The sequence below is a fragment of the Camarhynchus parvulus genome, chromosome 23, assembly GCF_901933205.1.
Source record: "Camarhynchus parvulus chromosome 23, STF_HiC, whole genome shotgun sequence".
Lineage (NCBI taxonomy): Eukaryota > Metazoa > Chordata > Aves > Passeriformes > Thraupidae > Camarhynchus > Camarhynchus parvulus.
The window spans coordinates 324,639-349,716 of record NC_044593.1 but is presented as its reverse complement, the minus strand read 5'-3'; the positions used below and the strand labels follow the sequence as shown (position 1 = coordinate 349,716).

The 25,078-nt window shown below is 52.6% G+C and overlaps 1 protein-coding gene across 1 annotated transcript; it reads left to right on the top strand.

Annotated features, from left to right (window-relative positions):
• Positions 1-1,095: 1,095 nt before the first annotated feature.
• Positions 1,096-25,078, top strand: WDTC1 (WD and tetratricopeptide repeats 1). Its single transcript, XM_030964664.1, has 16 exons — positions 1,096-1,252; positions 6,526-6,663; positions 9,004-9,087; positions 10,153-10,199; positions 11,320-11,431; positions 11,847-12,034; positions 12,425-12,607; positions 12,852-12,946; positions 14,023-14,138; positions 15,214-15,289; positions 15,870-15,966; positions 17,279-17,452; positions 20,720-20,955; positions 21,329-21,497; positions 21,880-22,072; positions 22,181-25,078. The coding sequence occupies exons 2-16, from the start codon at positions 6,556-6,558 to the stop codon at positions 22,376-22,378; spliced, it is 2,076 nt and encodes a 691-aa protein (XP_030820524.1). The 5' UTR covers positions 1,096-1,252; positions 6,526-6,555; the 3' UTR covers positions 22,379-25,078.

Here is a 25,078-nt window from a genome sequence, read left to right as displayed (position 1 = left end):
GTCAGGGGGCTCGGCCAGCCCGGCACGGACGGTCCTGGGGTTCCCGCAGGGTCAGGGGCGCCCGCCGGCACGGACGGTCCTGGGGTTCCCGCAGGGTCAGGGGGCTCGGCCAGCCCGGCACGGACGGTCCTGGGGGTCCCCGCAGGGTCAGGGGGCTCGGCCAGCCCGGCACGGACGGTCCTGGGGGTCCCCGCAGGGTCAGGGGGCTCGGCCAGCCCGGCACGGACGGTCCTGGGGGTCCCCGCAGGCTCAGGGGGCTCAGCTCCTCTGCCCGGAGCAAAGGCTGGCAGGACTGGGTGAGGACAAAAGGAGCTTCAGGGTGACCGAACTGCAGCACCTGAAGGAGCCAACGAGGGTTGGCTCAACAAGGGAGAGGGAAAGGGATTATTTAAAAGGGTCTGGAGTGGCAGGACAAGGAGGGATAGCCTTCAGCTGGTGGAGTGTAAGTTTAGATGGGATTTTGGGAGGGAAATGAGTGTGGGTAGGCACAGGGTGCTCAGAGCAGCTGGGGCTGCCCCTGGATCTCTGACAGTGCCCAAGGCCAGGCTGGAAATTGGGGCTGGGAGCAGCCTGGGACAGTGGGAGGTGTCCCTGCCATGGCAGGGGTGGGACAGGGACATTTCCAGGGACAGGATACAGGACCCTGAGCCCCCTCTTCTGCAGGCTGGACAAACTGAGTGACCTCAGCCTATGCCTTCCCGGCTTCCCCTCCAGGCCCGTCGCCATCCTGGCCGCTGTGGAGCGGCCCGAGCTCAGGGGGCTCCAACCCCCAGGTTTGGGGCTTTAACCCCCAGGTTTGCGGCAGGAGAGGCGGCGGCCATCACTCCGCCTTGACTACATCTCCCAGCAGCCCCTTCGCCCCGCCACGCTCCCGCCCCCTCGACGCCGATTGGCGGATCTCTCCTGGTCAGTTTCCTCCCTTCCCATTGGCTCCGTGAGCTGTCAGTCCCGGCGCGGCGGCGGGCAGGAAGGGGCGGAATTCACGAACGGGATTTACGCCTTTTGCGCGGGGCGGGGCGCGGCGGCGCGCGGGGGGGGCGGTTGCGCAGTTGGCGTGGCGCATGCGCAGCGCGCGGCGGCGGCGGGGGGCGCAGCTCAGCCCCGGACAGCTGGCGGGGGATACCGAGGGCCGGGGGCGGCGGGCACGGCCGGGGCCCCGCCGCGGCCCCTGCGCTGCGTCCGCTCTGCCCCGCATGGATGGAGCCTCGCAGCCTCCGGTGCCCGCTGCGCTCGCGCCCGGCAGGCCTGACAGGTAACGGGCCCCCGCGGGCCGGACGGGCCCCGCGGCCCTGACAGAGCCCCCCAGCCCGGATCCCTTCCGTGCCCGCCGCCCCCCGGTGCCCCCTTCCCTTCCCTGGCAGCTGCGCCCCGTACCCGCTTCGCTCGCAGCTACATCTGCCGGGCCCCTTGTCGGTCAGCCGGCCCGGTGCCCGTTCCCTGGCAGCTCTGCCCCCGGTGCCCCGTTCCCTGGCAGCTCTGCCCCCAGTTCCCCCCTTTCCTCCCCAGTGAAGCACACTTGCCCCTTCCCTGTCAGCTGTGCCCCTGTACCCTCTTCCCTGTCAGCTGCCTGCCCTGCAGGCCCCAACCCCTTTCCCTGACAGCTGCATCCCCACGATCCCCCTTCCCTCTCGGCTGCCCCCCTCGCCTCCCTTTCCTGACATTTCCCCCACCCCTGTCTTTCCCATCAGTTCCCCCCACCCCAGGCTCTGTCTGCTGTCCCCCGAGGTGTCACCCCCTTCTCCTTACCAGGAGCCTGACTGCCTTTAGGGATCTCTCCTTTATCCATCCTCCCACCACAGCCCCTCACCCCCATTTTGCCCAGGCCCTGTTCCCCCCAGCCCTGCATCTGCTGGTGCCACCCCTGCCAGGTACAGCTCCTGCTTTCTGCCTCCTTTCCCCCTCCCACCCCAGCACTGCCCTGTCCTCCCACTCCTCTCCCCTTTCCTGCGTGTGACCCTGCCCTGCTCCCTCCTGTGCTCGCTGTGCCCTGGCTAAAGCCTTCCAGAGCCATTCCCTGCCCTGCTGGGTGTGCTGCAGCCCCTTTCCCTGGAGAGGGGGTCAGCCTCTCCTCCTGGAGCTGCTGGGCCGTGTGCATCTTGGCGCTGGGGTGTTGCCTGTGCGGGCTGGGGGTTCTCTGTTCTCTTCCCTTTTCCCGTGGGTGTGTCAGCTGGGTCAGGGCAGGCAGGATTGCACTGGGAGGGCTGAGCTGTGAGCACCGTGTGGCCCGAGTGTGTCAGAGTTCCCCTGTGCTGCCCCTGCCAGGGCTCCCATCTCACCTCTTCTCCTGGCTCCCTGCTCCGGCCATCCTGGGGAGCCACTGCTGCTCCCGACAGCTCCTTCAGCTGGAGAAAAACCTTTTAACTAGGTGTTTGCTGCTAACCAGGGCATTCCCTCTTGGGTTTTCAGGTTTCCTTAAAACAAAAATTTCTGTCTACACTTATGTATTTTAATTTGATCTGTGACCTCTTGGAAAGTCAAGAGGGCAGGAAAATAAGTTGTGAAGATAAGGAAGCCTCTCAGGGCAGGTTCTGGGTGGTGTTTGGAGGGGTGAAATAATTTATAGGTGGTGAAGGGAAGGGTCTAAGGAATCTTCCCTTGGGGTGAGCTGTGTATTCAGAGGCTCGTGGTGTGCAGAGTGCTGTTTTTTTCCAGTGACCTTGAGTTTGGAGCCTGAGACACTTGGGCACATCCAGGCAGTTAGGAATGGGATTGCTTGTTTGAAAGTGCTGATTTTGGGAGTCCTGCTGCTCTGGGGAGCTCCTTGGGGCGGATGGAGTTTCCCAAAGGGTGCTGGTGCCAAGGCTGGGGCTCTGCCCCCCTGTGCAGCGCCCATCACTGTGTTTCTGTGGGTGGGAGGTGCTCAGGTGGCTCCATGAGAGGGAAATACAATCCAGCCAAGGAGCAATCCCCCAAATCCAGGCTGTGTTGGGAGTGTTTGATGTTAAATTGATGGAATTATTTGTGTTATCAGTGTGGAGGTTTTGTTTCCAGGCTTGGCATGAGTGTTCCTCTCCATGCCCTGGAGTACCCTTTGGAAGTGTACTTTCCCAGGAGCTTAAGGGGCTTTTCAGTGGCTGTCAGTGCAAACAGAGCCTGCCCAGTTTGGAGCCCATGGAAATGTGTGCCTTGTTAATTTTTGACTGTGCATTTGAGCCTTGCGAAAGCCCCGTTGGTGCCCTGCAGTTGTGTGCGGCCGCGGAGGCCAGGGGAAAGTGCAGGAGCTGCAGGTGGGCTGATCCTCTCTCTGTGTGCTCAGGGAGCAGTGTGAGCAGAGGCTGTCGCTGCACCCCAGGTTTTTCTCCTGTCCAGGTGCTCCAGGCAGGCTGGAGCAGTGAGGGATGAGGGAAAGCTGTCCTTGAGGGGTGATAGAGAAACGTGCCCCGGTGTCATCCGAGGAATAACCCCAGAGAGGTCGCGGGCCATGGGACGGGGTGGTTGGAAGGGACCTCAGGGATGGTTTTGTTGCAGGGCAGCAGCACCTCCACATCCCAGGCTGTTCCAGGGCCTGTCCAGCCTGGCCTGGAGCACACAGCCGGGGCTGGGGCTGTCTCTGGCTGGAGCCAAGGGAAGCTGCCTGTGGAGTCAGCCCTGGTAGCAGCAGTGCAGATCTGTCCTAAATTGTCCCTCACTCTGGGGCTCCATCCCTCTTTCCACCAGGGGCTGGTTGTGCCAGGTTAGTTAAAAGCCAGAAGCTGCAAGAATGGGTTAGAGCAGAATTTGCACGGTGGTTTTGCCTAAAGAGGAACATTCTTTACCAATTTCCATGGTGGAAGTTTCCAAAGAATTTCCAATTCCTTTAGTGGTGACAAAGACAGACTCTTTGGAGGGACTTCATGTTTGGAGGCCTTTGTGTCTAAGAAATTGGGAGGCACAGTTGATTTTTGTCTGATTTTTATTACATATTTTGCAGGAGATCTAAAAGTCTTGGGAGATTTTGTTTTATTCCAGGATCAGTTTGAAACTGGAGGCTGGATCTGCCTGTACAGTGGTGGGGTCTTTAGTGTTAAGAACACTTAATATTTATTTTATTGTTTATTATTTATTTATTTAATATTTGAATGAGGTCACTGTCATATCCATGGGGACTGGGAGTCTGGGACTGTGATCAGTTGTGGCTAATGCTCAGAATGTGATCTGGAATGAGAATTTGGGCTTCTTAATCCTTTGTCTGTGTAACCATGATAATTTAAAAGTTGCCAGAGCCTTTGTAGTTGGGGAATACCTGTTAAGCAACAAAAATAGCAAAGGAGGAAAGGCTCTTGGAGCCTTCTTGGCCAAGCAAAGGCACAAGGTCTGGGAGACCTTTGAGCCTTTTACAGCACCCAGCTGCCAAATCGAGCACTTTCCTGGAAAGAGAGACACCTTGGGCTCCTGCATTCCTGTTGGACTGGGTTTTATCCAAGCCTGTTACCCAAGGTCTGACTTCTTGGGTGATTTTCCTCGCCTGTATTTTTTAAGAAGTAAAGTTAAGATGTTCCACAAGGTAGAAAATGCTGCACAGAGAAGTCTCTGTTGAAAAACAGAGTTTTTAACAGTCTGTTAAGGAGTGGTGGTTTTGGGGGGTTTGGCTATTTCTTCTCTCTGTTTATATAGAGGGGTTATGGGGTATTAATGGTTTTGCAGTGACTTATTTAGCTCTAAATTGGCCTCCTGGTGTGGGTTATTTATGGCTGTATATGGGAGAGATGGATCTTCCCATGCACATGCATTTTCCCACGTGTGTCCTTGAGGCTGTTGGAAGAGAAAGGAGCTGATTAGAAATTAGCCATAACTAGAGGTGGGAAATGTGAGAAAAATACTCCCAAAAGAGCAGTGGGGTGTTTGTCAGTGGGGACGTGACAGCCTGCTTGGCACTGGCATGGTGGGGTCCTAAGAGCCAAATCCAACTGCCCTCAAAGAGGGAGACAAGAAATCTGCCGGGCAGGGAAGAGGAGGAGGGAGCTGGATGGTGCTTGGAGAGGGGAGGTTGTGGGCAGAGCCTGGGAATGTTGTAGGGGAGCTCTGAGGAGAGCGGAAGGCACTGAGGTGTGTGGGATATTGTCCCTGTGTCTGTGCCTGAGGCCATTCCCTTTGCTCCTGTCCCTGTTCCTGGAGCACAGCCCGACCCCCCGGCTGTCCCCTCCTGGCAGGAGCTGTGCAGAGCCACAAGGGGCCCCTGAGCCTCCTTTGCTCCAGGCTGAGCCCCTTCCCAGCTCCCTCAGCCCCTCCTGGGGCTCCAGCCCCTTCCAGCTCCATTCCCTTCCCTGGATACATTCCTGCTCCTCAGTCTCTGTCCCAGAGTTTGGGGAAGCAGCTCAGAATCCTCTCAGGAGCTGCAGGGTCAGCAGATCCACCTGCCCTTGTGCCCAGATGCTGCTGCTTCCTCCCCTTCCTGTCCTTGGGAGCCATTCCCAGCTCCTCAGGGAAGTTGTTGTTGTGGTTGCCCCATCCCAGGGCCAGGTTGGACAGGGCTTGGAGCAGCCTGGGACAGAGGGAGGTGTCCCTGCCACGGCAGGGTGGGACAGGAGGGCCACTAGAAGCCCTCCTGTGGCAGCAGAGAATCAGATGAGGGTTGCCAGGACTCCTGTTTGTTGCAGCGTTTCTGTGAAATGCTCTTGTTTCAATGAATCAGCATTTCCTCATTTAGAAGAGGAAAATTTTGGCTTGTTCTGCTTGGAAATGTTTTTAAACTAGAAGGTTACATAGGACAAAATGGGTGTTTGAAATTTCATTTTTATTCTTTTTGTTATGTTAAAGAGAACTGTAGAAATGTCTAAATGGGCCAGGCAGTGGGGTGGAAACTGGGGGAATTGCAGCATTTCTCAGGGACTGACTGATCCTTTGCTAGGCAGCCTGTCCAGCTCAGGGTTGGGACCATCACTCTGCAATTTGAATATTTTTTTAGCAGAAGTAGCCAATTCCGTGGGGTTTCAATTATTTAGGTTAGTACATTAAACTCCATTAAGAGCATGCAAAACTCTTAATTTCTCCTGGAAATTCAATTTTAACTGGTTACCTCTTTTCTCTTGCTGGGGTAATTACGTGTTCAGTTGTGACCTCATGTTGTGATTTCCAAGGAATGTTTATGCCCTTTTGGATATTTTAGGGGTGTTTTGCTGATAATCCAATGTAGTAAATGAGAGAGATGTGGCCAAAAGCATCAACGCTGTGTTTATTCACTTTGTTGGTTGTAGAGTTTGGGAAACATGGCATTGGACAGGAGTGGTCATGGAATGGTGGGAGGGAAGCCTGGGGCAGGAAACTGCTCTGGGCTCACAGGGTCTCTGCTGGGATAGAAGCATGGATTTTCCAGGCTGATACCTGGAAATTGTCCTGGAATTCTGCTCATCCTGACTTTCTCCACAAACCGGGAATGGCCTTGAGTCAGACATCCATTCTTGCATTGTTCCTCCCCTGAGTTTCTTCAGGAGCCTTCATTCCCAACTTCCCAGCTGTTAGCCCGTGTTTCTGGAGCTGGGCAGTGTGTGCATGGCCTAACGTGCGGCGTCCCCGCCGCGCCCCTGCTGTGTCCCTGCTGTCCTGCAGGTAACTGAACACCTCAGCGTGGATCCTGGCATGCTTGGATGCACAGCAGCTCTTCCCACTGCTTCTCTTCGTCTGCCCCACTGCAAGAAGATGGCAAAAGCCAACATCACCAGAGACATCATCCACAGGCAGATCAAGGTAGGTGTGAGCCCGTGTTCAGTGGTGCTGGCTGGAGAGAGGGCAGTCAGTGCCGGAGTGGGGAAACTCCTGGAGCTGCCTCTGCCTGGGAACCAGATCTCTGTTACTTACATATTGATAAGCCCTGTAAGGAGCTTAGGAGAACAAACACACAGGACCTGTCACTGTCCTTAATGGAGAGCTGGGATGTAGTCTGGCATGACAGGAGCACAGTTCCTCTCCCTGGGTTGGTTTGCCATCATCAGCTCTGTTCCTTCTGAGTTGAAGAGAGAAATAGAGCTGCTTGTGTTTGGGCACCACAAAGGCCCTTAGCCAGCTTCCCTCTCTGCTTTCTGTGTTCTCCCCGTGTGATCTTGCCATCAGAGGTATTTCTGACTGTAGTAAAGCTAATGATCTCTGTCACAGCCTCTCTGTCTCCTTTTCTTTAGAGTGTGCTGTGTTGCTTCCTTTGTGTAGGGGAAAAAAAACTTGTACAGTGGTGGGATCAGTCATCTGATGGCTGCTTTGGTGGAATATCAACGTGAAAGGACTGGCTGCAGCAGACACAATAGGCAATTATTGCTGGGACTCAGAGGCCTGAAATCATTTGCAGCTTTGCTGATAATCAGCATTCAGGAAAGGGATCTGTGAGTGGCCAGAATAAGGAACCGGGGGCTCGAGTGCTCACTTTGCAGTTCGGTACCAAACTCTGTTATAAGCTTGTAATTCAATCCATGTGCAGAGATTTGTTTTGCTGCCCTAACAAGGAAGAGCTGGTTCTGTGGTTTGAGCCCTAGCCTGGGACTGTCTCAGACTGTCTGCTCTGTCAGACTTTGATGTGTGACCTTGGGAAGATTGCTAAGTCAGGCAGTTCCTTGTAGGAAAAGCAGTATCCTACCCCACAGCCCTCACAAAGTCACTGGGGCTGCAGCAGCACAGAATTATACCTGCAGCACCTTGCATGGGCCTTGCAGTGCTGCAGGAATGCTCTCCACAAAAGTACATCAAGGGGTTTGAAGTCTGTCATAGAAGCTCCTACAAAAAGCCTGGTTTGTTTTGCCTCCAATCCTTTTATGTCTGTCTCCATTCTGTCTTCAAATAGCTTTTGGTGTGTGGAGTTCATTACTGAGCACTGGGCTGGGAAGGGAATTCAGCACTTCTGTGTGTGCTCTGGGACTGCAGATGTGCTCTGAGCACCACCAGGGTGGTGTTTTGGGCACCACCAGGGTGATTTTGACATTGGGGTTCCCATCTCTAAATGCTGGTGACAAAGGATTAAGTTGACAAGTGTGGCATGGAGTGAGACCACAGCTGGGTCAAGTCCTAGGGAAGAATCTCCATTTAGATGCTCTATCCAAAATCTGACTGGCATTCTCTCTCCTTCATTCCTGCCTCTGCAGTTGGCCTTCTTTCATCAGAGCCATCTGCTGATGCATCTGTGAGCCCTGTGAGATCACAGGGGAAACAACTGTCCTGCTTTCCTTCACCTTCATTTGTACTGACGCAGCTCTGTGGCAGCTGTTCCCATCCCTCTGGAACAGCCTGTGCACTGCAGCTCTGCTCCCTGCCCGAGGAACAGCCCATCCCTGGAGGCAGCTGGCCAGTTCCACTCCCCAGCTCCTCACCCCGTGCTGCTGCTGCCTTGGGACCGGCTCTGCAGTGGCACAGTTCTCCTGGGCAGCTCAGCATGGAGGTCCTGCTGAAATCCTTGCCAAGGGATAATAGCAGCCATTCCCAAGTTCTTCCCTATGTTCTGCTTCCGGCGCCAGGTCGGGTCAGCTCACTCTGCCCCAGTGTGGGCCTCCCAGAGCTGGTTCTGGCTCCTCAGCTGGAGCCTGGCACTGAGTTACACAGCATTTCAAATCAGTTCAGGGAAAAGATTAAGATTTGCCCACCTGGAGATGTTCAGAGGATGGGAAGACTGGAGAGGGAGTTGTCACAAGGATGTTTAGTGATGGGACAAGGGGGAATGGCCTTGAGCTGAAGGAGGACAGGGTTAGATGGGATATTGGGAAGAAATTCTTTCCTGGGAGGGTGGGCAGGCCCTGGCACAGGTGCCCAGAGCAGCTGGGGCTGCCCCTGGATCCCTGGCAGTGCCCAAAGCCAGGCTGGATGGAGCTTGGAGCAGCCTGGGACAGTGGAAGGTGTCCCTGCCATGGCAGAGGTGGCACTGGGTGGGCTTTGAGGTCCCTTCCTACCCAAACCATTCTGGGATTCTGTGGACCCCTACCACAGTACAGGACCTGTGGACCCCCCAATACCTGGTGTGGTTTTTAAAGCTGAAGAACGTTCTCTGAAAGGGCAGGAGGAGTGTTTGTGTGCCGTGCTCAGTGTGCTCATGCTCCCCTTTTGCCCCTGCAGGAGAGGGGAGCGCTGGGCTTCGAGCGCCACTACCACGTCACCGACCCCTTCATCCGCCGCCTGGGGCTGGAGGCTGAGCTGCAGGTGGGTGTGCAGAGGGAAACCAGCTGCTGGGGGGCACCTTGCTGCAGGAGTGTGTGAGCTGCTCTGGTTTATCATGTCACTGCTGATTTCTTGGTCCCCCAAACTGCATCAGAGCCAGGAGCTCAGTGAGAGCTTGCATGAGCTTTCTGCGCTGCGCTGCCTGGTGCACCTAGAGGAGAACCTGTAACAGGGTGGGCACCGCCTCACCTCAGCACTGCCTGGTGCACCTAGAGGAGAACCTTTAACAGGGTGGGCACCGCCTCATCTCAGCACTGGTGCCTGAAGAAGACAATTGTCAGCTGTTCAATGTGCTCAGCTCTAATGGGATCCCTAAGGAACAGGTTGTAGTGCACTCTGACATACCTTAGAAAAGATCAAGATTATACAGAATATTCTGAGTTAGAAGGGACCCACAGGGATCATTGAACTCTTAAGTGAACAGCCCCATCTGGGGGTCAAACTCTCCACACCCTGCTCCACCCAACTGAGGTAACCTCTAACACATCCATTATCTTGGTTTGGGGGAGAAAAGGGTTATTTTGTCCCCCTTTTCAGTCACATCTCCCACATCAAATGGTGCTCAACCCTCCCCCATTTCCTGGTGCAGTCGTTGGTTAATGTGGATGAAGATGGATGGTGTAGTCACCCAGCAGCAAGGTGCTTCTAACAGAGCTATCAAAAGTGCATTTTCCCTGTGTTCCCAGAGTGCCTGTACATGTAATTTGTCAGCCTAGCCAAGGGCTTTGGAAGCAAAGTCACCTTTCTGTGTGTACAGCAGGATTTCAGCTGTAGCCTCTGAGGCTAAACTGCCATTTTATTCAACACTACCTTTTTCTATTTGTTTCATTTTGCCTTTTCTACCCCAACTGCTCTACCATGTCTGTCTTTTCTGGAGGTGCTTATCTACTAAGTGTGTGGAATTCTTTGCAGGGATGGAATAAAAAACCCTACTTTTATTGGAAGAAGTTATTTGTGAGGAGCTCAGTGTGTCCTTGTCTCAGGACAGCTCTGTTTGATACATCTGAAGTTTGACTAATGCCATCTTCCCTTGCCTCCTTCCCTCAGGGTCACTCTGGGTGTGTCAACTGTCTGGAATGGAATGAAAAAGGAGAGTAAGTATGTGGCTTCATTTGGGGAATCAGCAAAGCCATAACCCCAGGTTTTCCCAAGAGTAGGATGTAGGTCATGTTATCATAAGCAGCTGCTTCCCATTTCTAGTAAAGTGGAGCTCAAGCTCAAATTTTGAGCTGTAGTAGAGCTTCACGCTTCAAAAGAAGCTTTATTTTGTTAAATATATCTGGATATTATTAGAAATGCCCCTTTAGTGAGTTCAGAAGGGAAATGGTCAGACTAAGAAGTGGAGATTGCAGGCTGCTTCTCTTCTCTTAAGTGGTATTATGGATTATAATGGATCTTTAGGATTTGCCCAGCTGGTGGTGACACTTCCCCACCCCCTTCACCACACTGTTAAAAGCTGCTGCTGGGGGACAGATCTGCAAGGGAAGGAGGTGGAGAATTCACCCCTCTGCAATTTTAGAGGGACACTAAAGAGCAACTTCCAGTAACCAAGTGGAATGAAGAGTTTCTGTGTGAGCAATGAGTGGATTGGAGGAAGAGTGGGTATTTCTGCACATGCCTCTTACAGTGTCCAAAGTCTGCCCTCTGATACTTTTCAGAATTATTTACCAGTGAAAATTTCATGTGCTTGAAAGAGAATGGCTAAGCTTAAAAGAGCTGAGAGTTGCAGATGTCAGATTCCTTTGGTCCAGATGGATGGACAAGGCCAAGAGCCCCTTGCAATGACTTTAAAAGCAGTTTGTGGTTCACCCCACGAGCCCTGGGACAGCCTGGGCACCTCTGGAGCCTGGGAATGGATGCTAGAGATCAGAGATGGTGTGGAGCAGTTAACACAGCCAGGGTGGTGGGGAAGGTGGAGGCCCTGCATTTTGCTGTTGACCAAACATTCCTGTTTTCCCATTGCAATGGGGGTGAGATCCTTCAGTCAGCTGTGCTTTCTGTGGAATTGTTTTTTGTCTGCTTTAGCTCCTAGACCTGGCTGAAGGGATGGGTACATGGTGAGCAGCAAGAACAGAGAGCTGAGGGAAGAGAGGAAATGGGCTGGTTAGGGCTGAATTAACTTAATGGATGTCTGTGGTCAAACAGCTCCACAGACCCGGGCACGGTGTGGAGCAGAAGAATTCATGGTGCATGTTTGTCTCCTGTTCCTTCTAGCTTGTTGGCCTCTGGCTCTGATGACCAGCATACCATTGTGTGGGATCCTCTGCACCACAAGAAACTCCTTTCTATGCACACAGGACACACTGCAAACATCTTTTCTGTCAAGGTATGTGCTAGAAGGAATGAGCAGCTAACAGAAACAGCAACCTGAGCAGTAAAAGGATAAATCCTTGCTAGGAAACATTTTCCTGCAAACAGTTTCCCCCAAAAAAAGTTTAATTTTTCTAATTATGGGGAAAAGGATTAAATCTAATGTTGCACTTAGTTTATGCAGATCCCAGGCTTATTCTCTCAGTGAATTGGAAGGAAATGGTTGTAGCAAGCTGGGATGTGTGATGAAGCCAGTCTCGTGTCCTGCTGTAGCTGGTGACTCTTGAGTGTGCATGCTGACCTGTGTAATAGGGAATACCATGGGTTAGCCCACGTTCCTGGAGCAGAATTCCTGCTCTGTGAGTGCCAGGGTGTCCCTGTGAGCAGCCCCAGTGCTGCTCCAGGCTCAGTGTCCAATCCCTCTGCCGCAGTTCTTGCCGCACTCGGGGGATCGGATCCTCATCACGGGAGCTGCAGATTCCAAGGTGCACGTCCATGACTTGACTGTCAAGGAGACCGTGCACATGTTTGGAGATCACACTAACAGAGTGAAGCGGATTGCCACGGCGCCCATGTGGCCAAACACCTTCTGGAGTGCAGCAGAAGATGGCTTAATCAGGTACAGAATTCCAGTTGGTTTGGTTTTGGGAACCATCACAATGTGTGCTGTGCACAGACCTGAAGAGAGGCCGTCTCTGTACTAAACAGCTTAAGCCTCATCTCTCCCTTTCCTGAAACTGGAAAGGTTTATCTTGAAGAGTCATAAATACTCTCCTCAGCTCCTCCATTTTCCTCACTGCTGGAAAGGGAGGTCGGGAAAGGAACAGGTCATGACTTGGGAGTTTAATTTGGAACTTGAATAAATCTGTGCACATTGTAGATCTGCTTTTAATGATTATCCTGGTACTGAGGCCTAGTGAGTGCTGTCCCAGCTCAGGACACTGCACGAATCTCTTCTGCTGCTTCTGTTATCCCATGGTATGTCTGCCTCACTGCCACCCCTTTGCAGGCAGTACGACCTGCGGGAGAACAGCAAACGCTCCGAGGTCCTGATAGACCTGACTGAGTACTGTGGGCAGCTGGTGGAGGCCAAGTGCCTGACAGTGAACCCCCAGGACAACAATTACCTGGCCGTGGGGGCCAGCGGGCCCTTTGTGCGGCTCTACGACATCCGCATGATCCACAACCACAGGTAACAGCACCTGCCTCTGGGGCAGGCTCCTGGGGCTGGCATCTGGTGGGAACAGGGATCCAGCACTCTCCTCTTTCTGGGAAGTTTCACTCAATTTTTTCTGTGCACGGGATGGTGTGAGGCTGGTGACCCCATGGCTGTATGGGCAGTTGTGTCCTCGTGGGTGGGCAAGAAAAGCCGGTGCAGATGAGGCTTCCAGCAGCTGACTGCTGTGGTTATCCTGAGGCTGTTTGTCTCTCTGTAGGAAAAGCATGAAGCAGAGTCCCTCAGCTGGCGTGCACACGTTCTGTGACCGGCAGAAGCCCCTCCCGGACGGGGCAGCTCAGTACTACGTGGCAGGTACAGCCTTGCTCTTGGTGGCACTGGGGGCTTCACTGTGCAGAAACAGAGTTACCCATCACACGCAAACCCCTGCCCAGGGCAGCTCTTCCATGGGATGTCCCATGGAATTGCACGTTATTCCACTGGGGAGGTGAGCTAGCCTTGCTGCTTTTTGTCCAGTGTAAATGTGTTTTTGTCACTCCTGCTGGAAAGTGAAGGATTGGGTATAGCCTGGGCTCTATAGGCTTTCCTGAAACTGGTCCCAGTTCAAAATCTTCTTGGCACAGAAGTGACTTGTCCTCATCCTGCAGATAAAGAATCAGTGATGCAGTATCTGAGCAATGTAGATGACATTTTTCTCCAGTGCTCATTATTTACTATGTTTTACCCCAAAATGTTTGGGTTGTTTTTTTTTTTTAACAATATCTCAGACCAGCATGTTCAGCAGACCAGTTCTGACAGTCCTGCTCCTGATGATTCCCACTAGAGGATTCCTCAGGTCCCCTGAATTGGTCATGCAACACATCTGCTGTCTGAAGAACAGAACCTGTGTGTGAGCTGAATATTTAGGAGCTTTGGTTTCCTTGTGCTGAGGGCTTTATTGAGGAAACATAATTAGGGGGTTGAGGATGGAAGTATTTGCAGATGGCCACAAATCACAAAAGCCAAATCCTAGAGAATCCCCAAAACTGAGATTTGCTGGGTTCTGGAGGCTCATTGTTAACAGGGCAGTTATGTGGGGTGGCTGTGCAAAGCTGGAGTAATGGAATCACAGAATGGTTTGGGTTGGAAGGGACCTTAAAGCACACCTTGCTGCATGGGCAAGGACACCTTCCACTAGACCAGGTTGCTCCAAGCCCCATCCAGCCAGGCCTTGGACACTTGCAGAGATGGGGCATTAATACCCAGAGCCTGTGAAAAGGCACCTGTGCATGTTTTGTTTCCTCGTGGAAGGATCCCGTAAACTGCGGGAAGTGGAAAATCCCGTAGGTGCTTGTGCTCCATGGCTTTGCTCTTTAAAAGGGAGGGCTGGGCTAGGACAGAGACAACAGTTGAGAGTTAAGCCAATAATTCTGGACTTGTCCTCTCCACAGGGCACCTCCCAGTGAAGCTCCCAGACTACAACAACCGGCTGAGGGTCCTGGTGGCCACGTACGTCACCTTCAGCCCCGATGGCACCGAGCTCCTGGTCAACATGGGAGGGGAGCAGGTAAGGAGGCAGAAAAGTTCACTTTGGGTCACTGGACATTGCTGTGTGCTGTTGGAAATAGGTACAGCAACTTCTCTGTGGGTAATGTGATGGATTTTAAACTGCTTTCCGATTAATTCTGACTAAATACTTGGGATTAGGGATATATTTGTTATGCTGTCACTGATCAAAGTTAAACCACGTTCTGTTGTGGTTTTCCAATTCACATTTCACTCTCAGGAAGAGGGGAAAGAAAATAAACAAAACCAGTTCTGAAACTGACCTTTGTTGACCTAGAAAGGATTTCATAACTCATTCTTGAAACATCAAACTGCTTCTGTAATAGAATATAGTGAATAAGGAACTTGGAGAAGCAAAGGCCTTCACCTGGAATATTGATTGCTTTAATTTTAAGCTCTGGGTATTATTCATGGATCTTTTGTAAAGCCTATCAATGGAATGAGAAAATCCTCCTGACAGCATTAATCAGCGTGGATTAAACAGGACCTTTGCTTGTGGGCAGGTTGCACTGTGCTTGTCCTCTCCAGCTCTTTCTCACACGTGCACTCGCTCCCTTTAGGAGAGGGGGAGCTGTGGGTCTGGCCTGGGCTGTCCATTCCTGTCCCAGTACAGCTGTAAATTAGGATTTCACAGAGCTGCCGTGTCAGTTTCTTGGAAAATACTGGTTTCATCTTAGAGAGACTTTTCCTTGGTGTCTCACCTCTTTTCTGTCAATAAGTGTTTGGTTTCTTCATTATCATTGTGTTAATTGAAATATTTCAGTTACTTAATTGAAATATGAAGCTTTCTGAGCAGGTTGGTCAGTGGTCAGGGCATCTTTTAAACTCTGCAGGTGTGGAGTAAGACCAGGTTCCTGTTTCTCAGTGTTGTTGTCTCTGAACTGGGCTGGACTGGGACACACCCCAGTTACTGCTGCCATCCCTTGTGTGTCCATCTATAAAAATGATTCTTAGTGAGAAAATTGGAAATAGCAAACACAAACATGGAACTGTGTACCTACTGAGCCCTCTTTTATTTCTGACTTGAGCATCTCTGTTTTGCAGGCTTGTCTCATGCTCTTTTTTCCCTTCCTCAGGTCTATTTGTTTGATCTGACGTACAAACAGCGACCATACACTTTTCTCCTCCCAAAGAAGTGCCACACTTCAGGGGGTAAGTGTGATGCTGTCACAAAGGGAGTGAGCAGCAGAGTGGAGTTCTGCACTGCACAAATTCATTTTCAGCGTGCAGGAGGAGAATGAAGCAGGGTGTGGGTGCTGCTGGGCTGCTTCTGCAGTGCAGTTCATACCCTGGTGCCAAATTCCTTCTGCGGTGGGACAAAACATGAGGGCAGAAGTGACCTGTGGAGAGGGGGGTGTGTGAGTTGAGAGTGCCTAAAGCTGTGCTTGAGGATTAAGCACACTGTTGAGTGGTTGAGGTCCTGGTATCCTCCCAGACCATTCCAAGGTTCCACGATACTCTAACCATGGCCTGAAATCAGTCTAAGGTAATTCCCTTAGCACTTAGTTTTGTGTGTGCCTGGTTTTCTGATCTAGGATTGTATTGCAAAGGACACTGCAGAGATTTGTAAATATAAGAGGACAAATCTAACCCAGGTGGAATCATGGAAGTTTTGTTTCTGCTCTGAATGGGGCTGTTGTGTTGGGTTGGCCCTGCTGTAAAATAAACCCTGAGTTTGTATAATCTACACTGATGCTTAGCATGGTTGTGTATATCTTTTTCTAACCCTCAGAAGTGCAGAATGGCAAAACCTCAACCAATGGAGTGTCCAATGGGATCCATCTCCACAGCAACGGCTTCCGCCTGGCCGAGGGAAGGGCACACGTGAGGTGAGGGCACAGCTGCCCCTCCTGGGGCTTCTGGGGCTTTGTCCCTTGCCTCTCACAGGGTGAGGATTGCCACAGAGGTGTGAACTGCAAACCCCTTGCCCTGTTGCTGGATTGCCAGGTGGCCTCTGTCCTTGGGGCTGTGTTGGCCTCTCGTGCCTGGGCTGTGAACAGGAGTCACACCAGGCAAGAGCATCCTGGGAGAAATTGTCTGTGAGGATTTTTCCTCTTGTGATGAATTAAGGTGGACAAACCTAAGAAATGATTTTTCAGGCCTGGAAGCAAAGTGTCCTGAGTGGTGGTTGCTTCCTGGCCTGCAGGAATTGTGTGTTGATAGTGGCAGAGGCTGGCAGGTGAAGGAACCTTGCTTCCCTCTGCCATTTTTTGGGCACTTGCCTGCTGCAAACTGAGCTGAAGCAGCCAGAATTGTTCTGTGACAACACTGGAATGCTACTGCCATTCCTAGCATGGGAGCTGGGACTGGATGGAGCCTCTTCTATTGCTCCTGCTGATTTCTTTCTTTAAAACAAAATGCATTTGGGGTGAAGGAGCAGCAGCACATCTTGGTGGCTGTTTTTCTTCCAGCTGATGAGACTTGGTTCAAAGTCAAGTCACTTATTTAATACCATATATGGATAGTCTGGGTTCTTCCAGAGTCACTTTGGGGACTGTTTCAGCTCCTCTCCTCTAGATGGCCCCTCCACCGCGGCAGCAGGAACGGGGCTGGAATTTTGGGCTTTGGAGCATGGGCCTGGTGAGCTCAGATGCTTCTGCATGTGCATTGTTGTGCATTGCTAAAAGAGCACTGGAAATGTTGTTTATGCAGTCGAAACAAAGACCTGTTGGTGAAGTCTGATGCTTAAAATATCCACTGCTCAGTTTGGAGTGTGTCTCTGTAGATGAAGAAAAATTGGAAACAGTCAAATGATGGTCACACTGATGTAGTGAGACTGCCAGAGGGTGGAGGGGCCTGGCACAGGGTGCCCAGAGAAGCTCTGGCTGCCCTGGCAGTGCCCAAGGCCAGGTTGGACAGGGCTTGGAGCACCCTGGGGTAGTGGAAGGTGTCCCTGCCCATGATAGGGGGTGGAACTGGATGGGCTTTCAATTCTCTTGCAACCCAGACTATTCTGGGATTCTGTGGTCAAAACCAAACTTTCCTCTTAAGAAAAGAGGTCCAGAGGGCCTTCTGCCTTTTTTTGAATCTTTTATTAGGAAGTCTAGCAAACGTTAGCTAAGCTGGAGCTAAGCACTGCAGAGTCTGACCTGGAGTGAAGGACGTACAACTCACCTGTGCTGCTCCCTTGTTCCCCTGCAGCCCCCAGGTGGAGTTGCCCCCGTACCTGGAGAGGATCAAGCAGCAAGCCAACGAGGCCTTTGCCTGCCAGCTGTGGACACAGGCCATCCAGCTGTACAGCAAGGCTGTGCAGAAGGCCCCCAACAATGCCATGCTCTATGGGAACAGAGCTGCTGCCTACATGAAGCGCAAGTGGTAAGGGGCAGTGCCACTGCGGGGGACTCCAGGGACACCTGGGTCAGGGGCCTGGTGTCCCTCTGGCAGGGGGGATTGGGGTCATCAGGCTGAAACACAGCTGGGCACCTCTGGCACAAAGGGGTGGTGCAGCAGTCTGTGCTGGACAAATTCTGGGGAGGCACAGCTGGGAAGCAGCCCAATGTGTCACCTACTGATGTGCTGTGTGAAATCCTGCTCCTTTCCTGTTGAAAAAGCACCCCAAAATCCACATCTGATTCACAGCACTCTGGATGTCTCCAAGGGTGTCTGTGTTTCTTTGGGTGGTTCTGATTTGCATTAAAGAAGGGCTCTTAAATCTGCTGTCAACACATGACGTAATGGTGACTGTGCTTTGTAACATCCCATGACAGGAGGTTGTTTTAGGGCTGCTGGGGTGGCTTTGCTGCTGCTGTCTCCAAGTACCTCACACTGCAGACACCCAGACCTGGTGGTTCCTGTGTTACCCCAGTTAACTCACACACTCTGACTGGAAACAAACCTCTGGGAGGGGTCTGGGGAGGTGGCAGATCCTTGCAGCGTGCAGAGGATTCTGCCCTGCTGGTTGCAAAACACCCTGTCAGCCTCTGCAGTAGGTAATGTCTGCTCTGACCAGTGGCCAGAGCTGCATCTGTGAGATACAGCTGAGTTATTTTAGTGCCTGTCCCCTTGAGCAGAGTACGACTGAGTACCATGACTTGCCATTAACATATTTAAAATAGCTGTGGTCCTTCATCTCCATTTGCTTTGTGAGGATATCCTTCTCCTCTCCCTGCTGAAATCCCCAGTATGAATTCTCCTCTCTTCTTGCCAAGATAAAGAGCAGCCAGCAGTTGTTGTGACTGTTGGTAACTGGCCTACTGGCTGTTTTGCAATAGCAGAGATTTGGGAGCTGCCTCAAAAAGACCTCAGTGTTCAGAAGGAGAAGAACAATAGGTTGGGATTAAGGGATGGAACACAGAAGCTGAGTGCTGATCTCATGAATGACATTTTTCTTATAGGAATCGTTTTTCCCGAAGGGTGTTGGCACATCTGAACCTTTCAGTGTGTCAGCTACTGCTTTGCCACAGTTTTGGGTAGCAGGAAGATGTGGAAAACACACACAGTGGGTTTGTGTGGCATGCAGGGGGTAGGATTTAAATAGCACCGAGGTGATACCTTGCAGGTGCAGAAAAGGGGCACTTTTCTGCTAGGAACACTTTGTGGAGTGTGGGGAAGGTGGCTGGGATGTCACTGAGCAGGGGGAGAGGCAGACAGTGACCCAGGCTGAACCACCACGTGTCTCTGAGGTGTTCTTGATGTCTGGAGCAGGAACAGGTACAGGCCACCCTCAGAACCCTGCAGGTTCTGCTTTGGCCTCATTCTCTGAATAACAGAGCAAGAGAAAAGGAAGGTCTGTAATTTCCTAACCTCCCCTTGTTCATCTCCCTTAAGATGCTGCTCATATTTTCCAGCACTTCTAAGGCTGTCCTTTGAAATTTTGCTCCTAAAAGCCAACTGCATCCCCCTCTGGATTGCTTTCAGCAGTCCACGTTGGCAGTTCTGAGCTGATTTCTAGTTTTGCACAAGCTGAGTCAATCCTGTAACAAAGGGAGAAGGCAGAGCCTGCTTTACATCCCACCATGTCCATTTTCACACCAGTCTGTTGGGCTGCCAGCGCTGGTAGTTGAGCTTGAAGGATGTTTGAGGGTGGCAAAGCAGTTGAAAAGCCCAGTCAGGTGTGCAAGTGTGTGACACCTGTCTGTCATCCTAACAGGTAGCTTGCATTCCCTCTTTCTCTGAGTAAAAATGGCCCATTGCTGCGTGTCCTGAGTTAACCCTGGCAGCCCTGCAGAGCCATGTTCCTGCTGCACATCTCATGGGCAGGGCTGGGCTGTGCCCACCTGGACAGGAGGGAGCTGCAGGGTGGATGGTTTGCAAAACATTCTCCTGCAGGATTTGGAGCTGCCCTTAATAAGGCCAGACACTGAGACACCTCTTCCCTGTTCACCTGTGCATGAGGAGGAGATCCTTACTGTGAGGGTCACAGAGCACAGGCTGCCCACACAGGGTGTGGAGGCTCCTTTACTGGAGATATTCAAAAACTGGACACAATCCTGAGGAATGTAGGGAGCCCTGATGGTGCAGGGAACGTGTCCTGCATGACCTCTGGTTGTCCCTTCCAACCTGAGCCTTCCAGTGGTTCCCTGACAGAGGTTTCACGTGATCTGGAATTGTTGCTCTGTGAATTCATCCTCTCCTTGGGAGTGTTTTGGACCTTGGTAGGTGCAGTGCACAGAATCCTGGAATGGTTTGGGTTGGAAGGGGCCTCAAAGCCCATCTCATTGCATTCCCTGCCATGGGCAGGGGCACCTTCCACTATCCCAGGCTGCTCCAGGCACTGTCCAGCCCGGCCTTGGGCACTGCCAGTCACAGTGGGGCATGTAGGTTACAGATATGAAACATTATCATTACTATTGCTATTATTAGCTATCAAATGGAGCCTTGGCACTCTGTTCAGGCAGCTTTAGGCAGGTGTCAGAGCAGTTGAGGCTCAGTGCTGGCACCCCAGGTGTGTCTGCCCTGCCAGCCTGAGCTGGGCACCACACAGGGCTCAACAAGTCCCTCCTGCTTGCAGAGCGCAGGCAGGCAGCCTCATTGCCAGCCTCCTTGCCCCAGCCCTGAGCTCAGGCTGTAAACAGGACACAAAAACCCACACCAGTCCATCTGCTCTAACGCTCACTTCTAAAACTCCACCGATTTTCCCTGTAAAGGTAGAAAAGGCTCCTGCTTGAGACGTTTGTCCCTTTGTGTGGGAGGTCCTGCAGGGGCTGGGGCCGAGCTGTGCCGTGTGTCCACACAGGGGCACGATTGAGCTGTGACAGGGAGCCCGCCTGGCACGGGAGGGCTCTGCTGCCTGGCCAGAGGGCTGCTGCATCCTCCATCTTCAAAGGACTTCCCGAAATGTGCTGCAGCAGGGAGCTCTGCTCTCTCGGATTTAAAATGGCAGGTCAGGGCTGGCGGGGCAGCCTGGTGTGGTCACATCCCAGAGCTGCCTGTGGGCGTCTGCTGAGCCCTTGGGGAGGCTGGGCTGGGTCAGGTGGTGCCCCCGAGTCACAGCAAATGCTGTTAGCGAGCTCCTGGGGTGTGGGATTGTGTGGAGAGCTGGAAACAACAAGCTGTGGAGTGAAATGAGGGCTGGGAAACAGCAGTGGAAAATGTTTGCTGTTGCTGCCTGGGCTGGCTAATGCAGCGCTCTGCTTTCCTCAGGGATGGGGACCATTACGATGCTCTGAGGGACTGCTTGAAGGCCATATCCCTAAATCCTTGCCACCTGAAGGCCCATTTCCGCCTGGCTCGCTGCCTCTTTGAGCTCAAGTACGTGGCAGAAGCGCTGGAGTGTCTGGATGACTTTAAAGGGAAGTTTCCAGAACAAGCACACAGCAGTGCCTGCGATGCACTAGACAGGGACATCAATGCTGCCCTCTTCTCCAAGAGTGATAACGGTGAGTGCTGCTGCTCCTGGGCTTCTCCAAGGTTACACTGCAATCTAATGAGCACACAAGGACCTTCCTCCTTAAACTGCCCCTCTGAAGTCAAGCTCCAACTTCTGAGAGAGATTGATTGTTGCTGTGCACAAAAACTGGCCTGAGCTTGTTCTTTCCTTGTGCCTGGTCCTGGCTTGCTCTTGAGTGAGAGTGTGATAAAAGGAGTCTGATGTAGCCAGGAGATAATCTGAAAGGAAGGAAGCTGATGCTCTGAGCCCTGCTTCCTGCTGGAATCATCCTTAACTCTTCTCTGAGGCTGCTGGGGTCTCCTGGCGTGTGTTTTGCTTAGAAGTGCCCCAGTGGTGCTGAGGGAAATGTGTTGTCCTTGCAGCTGAAGACAAGAAGGGGGGTGGCCCCATCCGGCTGCGCGCCACGGGCCGCAAGGACTCCATCTCTGAGGACGAGATGGTGCTGAGGGAGCGCAGCTACGACTACAAATTCCGGTACTGCGGCCACTGCAACACCACCACTGACATCAAAGAGGCCAATTTCTTTGGCAGGTATGCAGGGGTGCAGGACAGGAGTGAGCAGCAGCAGGATGATCTGTTCCGTGGAAGTAGTCCGATGTTTCTGTTCATAAAATGGCACGGGCACTGGTTTGGAGGGTTGGGATGAGCTGACAGGAACCCTCCTCCCACGCTGCTGCATGAGCAGCTGATGAGGAGCAGATCCACGGAAGGACCTGGTTGGGCTAGCAATTCAGAAATCCATTTGGGATTGAAAACTGGGCTCCTGGGGATGCAGGGAGCCAGCATGGGGAGCTTTATCTGGATGTGCAAGCATGAGGGGTGTCAGCCTGCTGATGATAGATGCCATGTGAAATTCTCAGCCTGCTAGAGCCTGGCTCTGGAGTGTGACCCCAGCTCTGCTCCTCTGCCCTAGCAACGCCCAGTACATCGTCAGCGGCTCGGACGACGGCTCCTTCTTCATCTGGGAGAAGGAAACCACCAACCTGGTGCGTGTGCTGCAGGGGGACGAGTCCATTGTGAACTGTCTCCAGCCTCATCCCAGCTACTGCTTCCTGGCCACCAGCGGCATCGACCCGGTCGTGCGGCTCTGGAACCCCAGGCCGGAGGTGAGAGCTGCCCTTGTTGTTGGATGCTCTTTCCTGCTGTGTCTCCCACTGGGATCTCCCTTGCAGCAGCCCCTCTTGGTGCTGAGTGCTGGCCCCTGTGTCTTGCAGAGTGAGACGCTCAATGGCCGCGTGGTGGTGGACATGGAAGGTGCTTCCCAGGCCAACCAGCGGCGCATGAACGCGGACCCGCTGGAGGTGATGCTGCTCAACATGGGCTACAGGATCACGGGACTGACCAGCGCTGGGGCTGCAGGCTCAGACGATGAAGACAGCTCAGAGGGGCAGGTCCAGTGCCGGCCCAGCTAAAACAGAACTGCCTCTCCTTCCTCTAAATGTTTGGCTGAAAGGGAACCGAGTTTCCTTGGTCCTGAACTTTCTCTGGTGAATGACTGCACTGTTTCGCACTATGCACAGGGTAGGACAAGCTGGCGGGGGCAGGAGCGGCCGTCTCTAAACCATCACCTCCTCCTCCTCCTCCTCTTCCATGGCAGTGCAGTCCGGGGTTTGCCTTTAGTGGAATTTAGTCCCAACAGGGGTCTTTGAGTTGTCTGTGAGCAGTGTAACTGGTGATTATTTTTCCAGAGCTGCTGTATGATCTGGTACAGGGGCTGTTGCCTGCATTGCAGGGGGGGATGTTAAATTCCTGAATAAAATACAAACCTAGGGCAGGGGTTATGGAATGAATTTACTGCAGTGATTTTGAAAGCTTGACTGTGCTACCAGCCTGTCTAGAGGCCCCTGGTTTATGGCTGTTGGCCATGAAACACCTGTTTTGTCCCATAACATCTTTCTTCTGGCTTCCATCTCAGACACGTCAGCAGATGTAGCTGTGCTGTATTGAGGACTGGAGGTTGCCTGGTTTGTGCCCCTGTCGTAGCTGAGTGATCAGTGAAGGCACTGGGTGTGTGCAGCTCCGCGGGGCAGAATGAGCTTGCCCAGTTCTGACTCCCTCCTGTGGTCCCTGAGCCCATGCAGGGAGGTGACAGCAATGGGCACAGGCTGGATCAGAGGCCCAGGATTTGTGTAGCTAAAGCTGCTGAGGAAAAGGGCAGGTGACAGCACCTCTCCATTGCCCAAGGTGTGTAGCTGTGTTCACTTTCTCCTCTCCATGTCACCTGTGCAGGAGCTGAGGCTGTTGTCGCCGTGTGAATGATACAGCTACAGTCTGGAGTTGTCAGAAGCAGCATTTTGACAGAGCCAGCTGCTCTGTCTTGGCCGTGGTGGGCCTTCCCTGCCTCTTTGTTGGTGTAACATCAGATGGACTCGTGGTCCTCTCAGGAACCCTCCTTCCTCTCCCCACTCCCCACGCCCTGGCTGGCTGCATAGCCAGGAGCACACCTGGAAACACAGCACTGTACTTCCATTCCTCCCCCTCCTGTAACACACAGCCCTGTTTTCCCCTCTTGCAGTTGCCAAACACTAAATACCCCACAGATCTTACACAGCTGTGCTACAACCACCTCTGGAGGTTGTTTTTTCTAGGACTATCAACTAAGACCAAAGAGCCCCTGGAGATCTGAACCGCTCTGCGCTGTCTCGCGTCTCTTCCTGCCGAAGGTCTGAACATGTTAGCCTTGGTCCCAGGGGTGTGAGGTGTGTGTCTGGGAGCGTGTGCGCATGTGTGTGTGCTGTTCTTCCATGTGCTGCAATCCCTGGTCTTCCTGTTGCTGCCGTGGAAAGACGAGAGGCCTCCCTTTCCTGCCCTGGCTGCCTCTGGCTGCCAGGCACCGCTGAGCGCAGCTGCGCGGGCTGCCTGAGCCAGGGCTCTGCCTTCCAGAACAGTCCTGGAGCTGAGGAGCCAGAGAGGGCAGCTGGCAGCATCTCTCCGGGGACACTGCTCCTGCAGAGGGAGGGCTGGGGGTGCCCTCGGACACTCTCCTGCTCTGGCCCGGGGTGAAGCTCCCCGGTGCTGGGGAGCCCCTCAGGGGACCAGCTCCCCTGCTCTGCCCGGCCCTGGGGGCAGGACGAGCTGAGCTCACCTGGCCAGGTGTCCCTCAGCCCCTGGGCAGGTTTGTTGGTTTGTTTTCACGCAGTACCTGTGACTGTTGCGTTCACCTGGCTGGGGGCGTGGCCAGGTGCACCCCCAGCGTTTGCTGCTCTTCCAAACCCAGAGGCAGCAGAAAATTCTCCTCACTTGGGTGGCTTTCTGACATGGTCTGCCCTTTCCTTTTTTTGCTTAAGGCTTCCTACTAGACGTATCCTCTTTTTTTTTTTCCTTTCCCTCTTCTCCTCCCACTCAAACTTTTTTTCAGCTTTCAGTAGACAACGTCTGTAGACTTTGATTTTTAAACTGAGAGACTGAGATGGAAAGCTCTGAAGAGAACAGACCTCTCCCTCCCCATTCACCTTTTGCTGTGGCAGCTATTTTTTGGTTTTTTTTACCCTTGTGAGACAGTGCAGCTCTTTTACCTGCCAGTTGCAGTGTGAAAGCAACCAGATTCCCTGCCTCTGCAGTGGGTTGCTGTTTTTAATGGCTGCTTTGGTTAAAAAAAAAAAAAGAAGATTAATAATAATAGGAGAGAAGGGGAGAGAAAAATCTCTCTGCCTCTAGCCTCTTTTCCCCTTGCTGTGGGCAGATTACCTGCTTGTCGCTTGTTAACAAGGAATTTGTATTTATTGGTGAAGGAAAAAAAAACATGCTGGGGAAGTCAGGAGAAGATGTTGCTTTATTGACCTCTGCTGTTTACTTCAACCCCCTCTTTGGGAAAGCTTCTTCCTGCTCTTTCTGGTTAACTCTTTCTAGCCTGGGATATGCAGGGATGCCTCCTTTATTTTTGTATTCTAGCAATGGGCTCTCCGTTAGGAGACTCTAGGATTCTCTTAGTGTTGCGGTGACCATTGCTTCTCGCTTTTTTGAGTACTAAAGATGATCATCTCGTAAACTTTGCCCCTGCAGTTGTAGAGGTAACACACGAGCCTTACTGCCCTCATTAGAAGGAGCAGAAAACTTGTTTCTCTGGTCCCTGGAAGAGAAAGGGTTAAGCGATTAAACAATTCTTTGTTCTA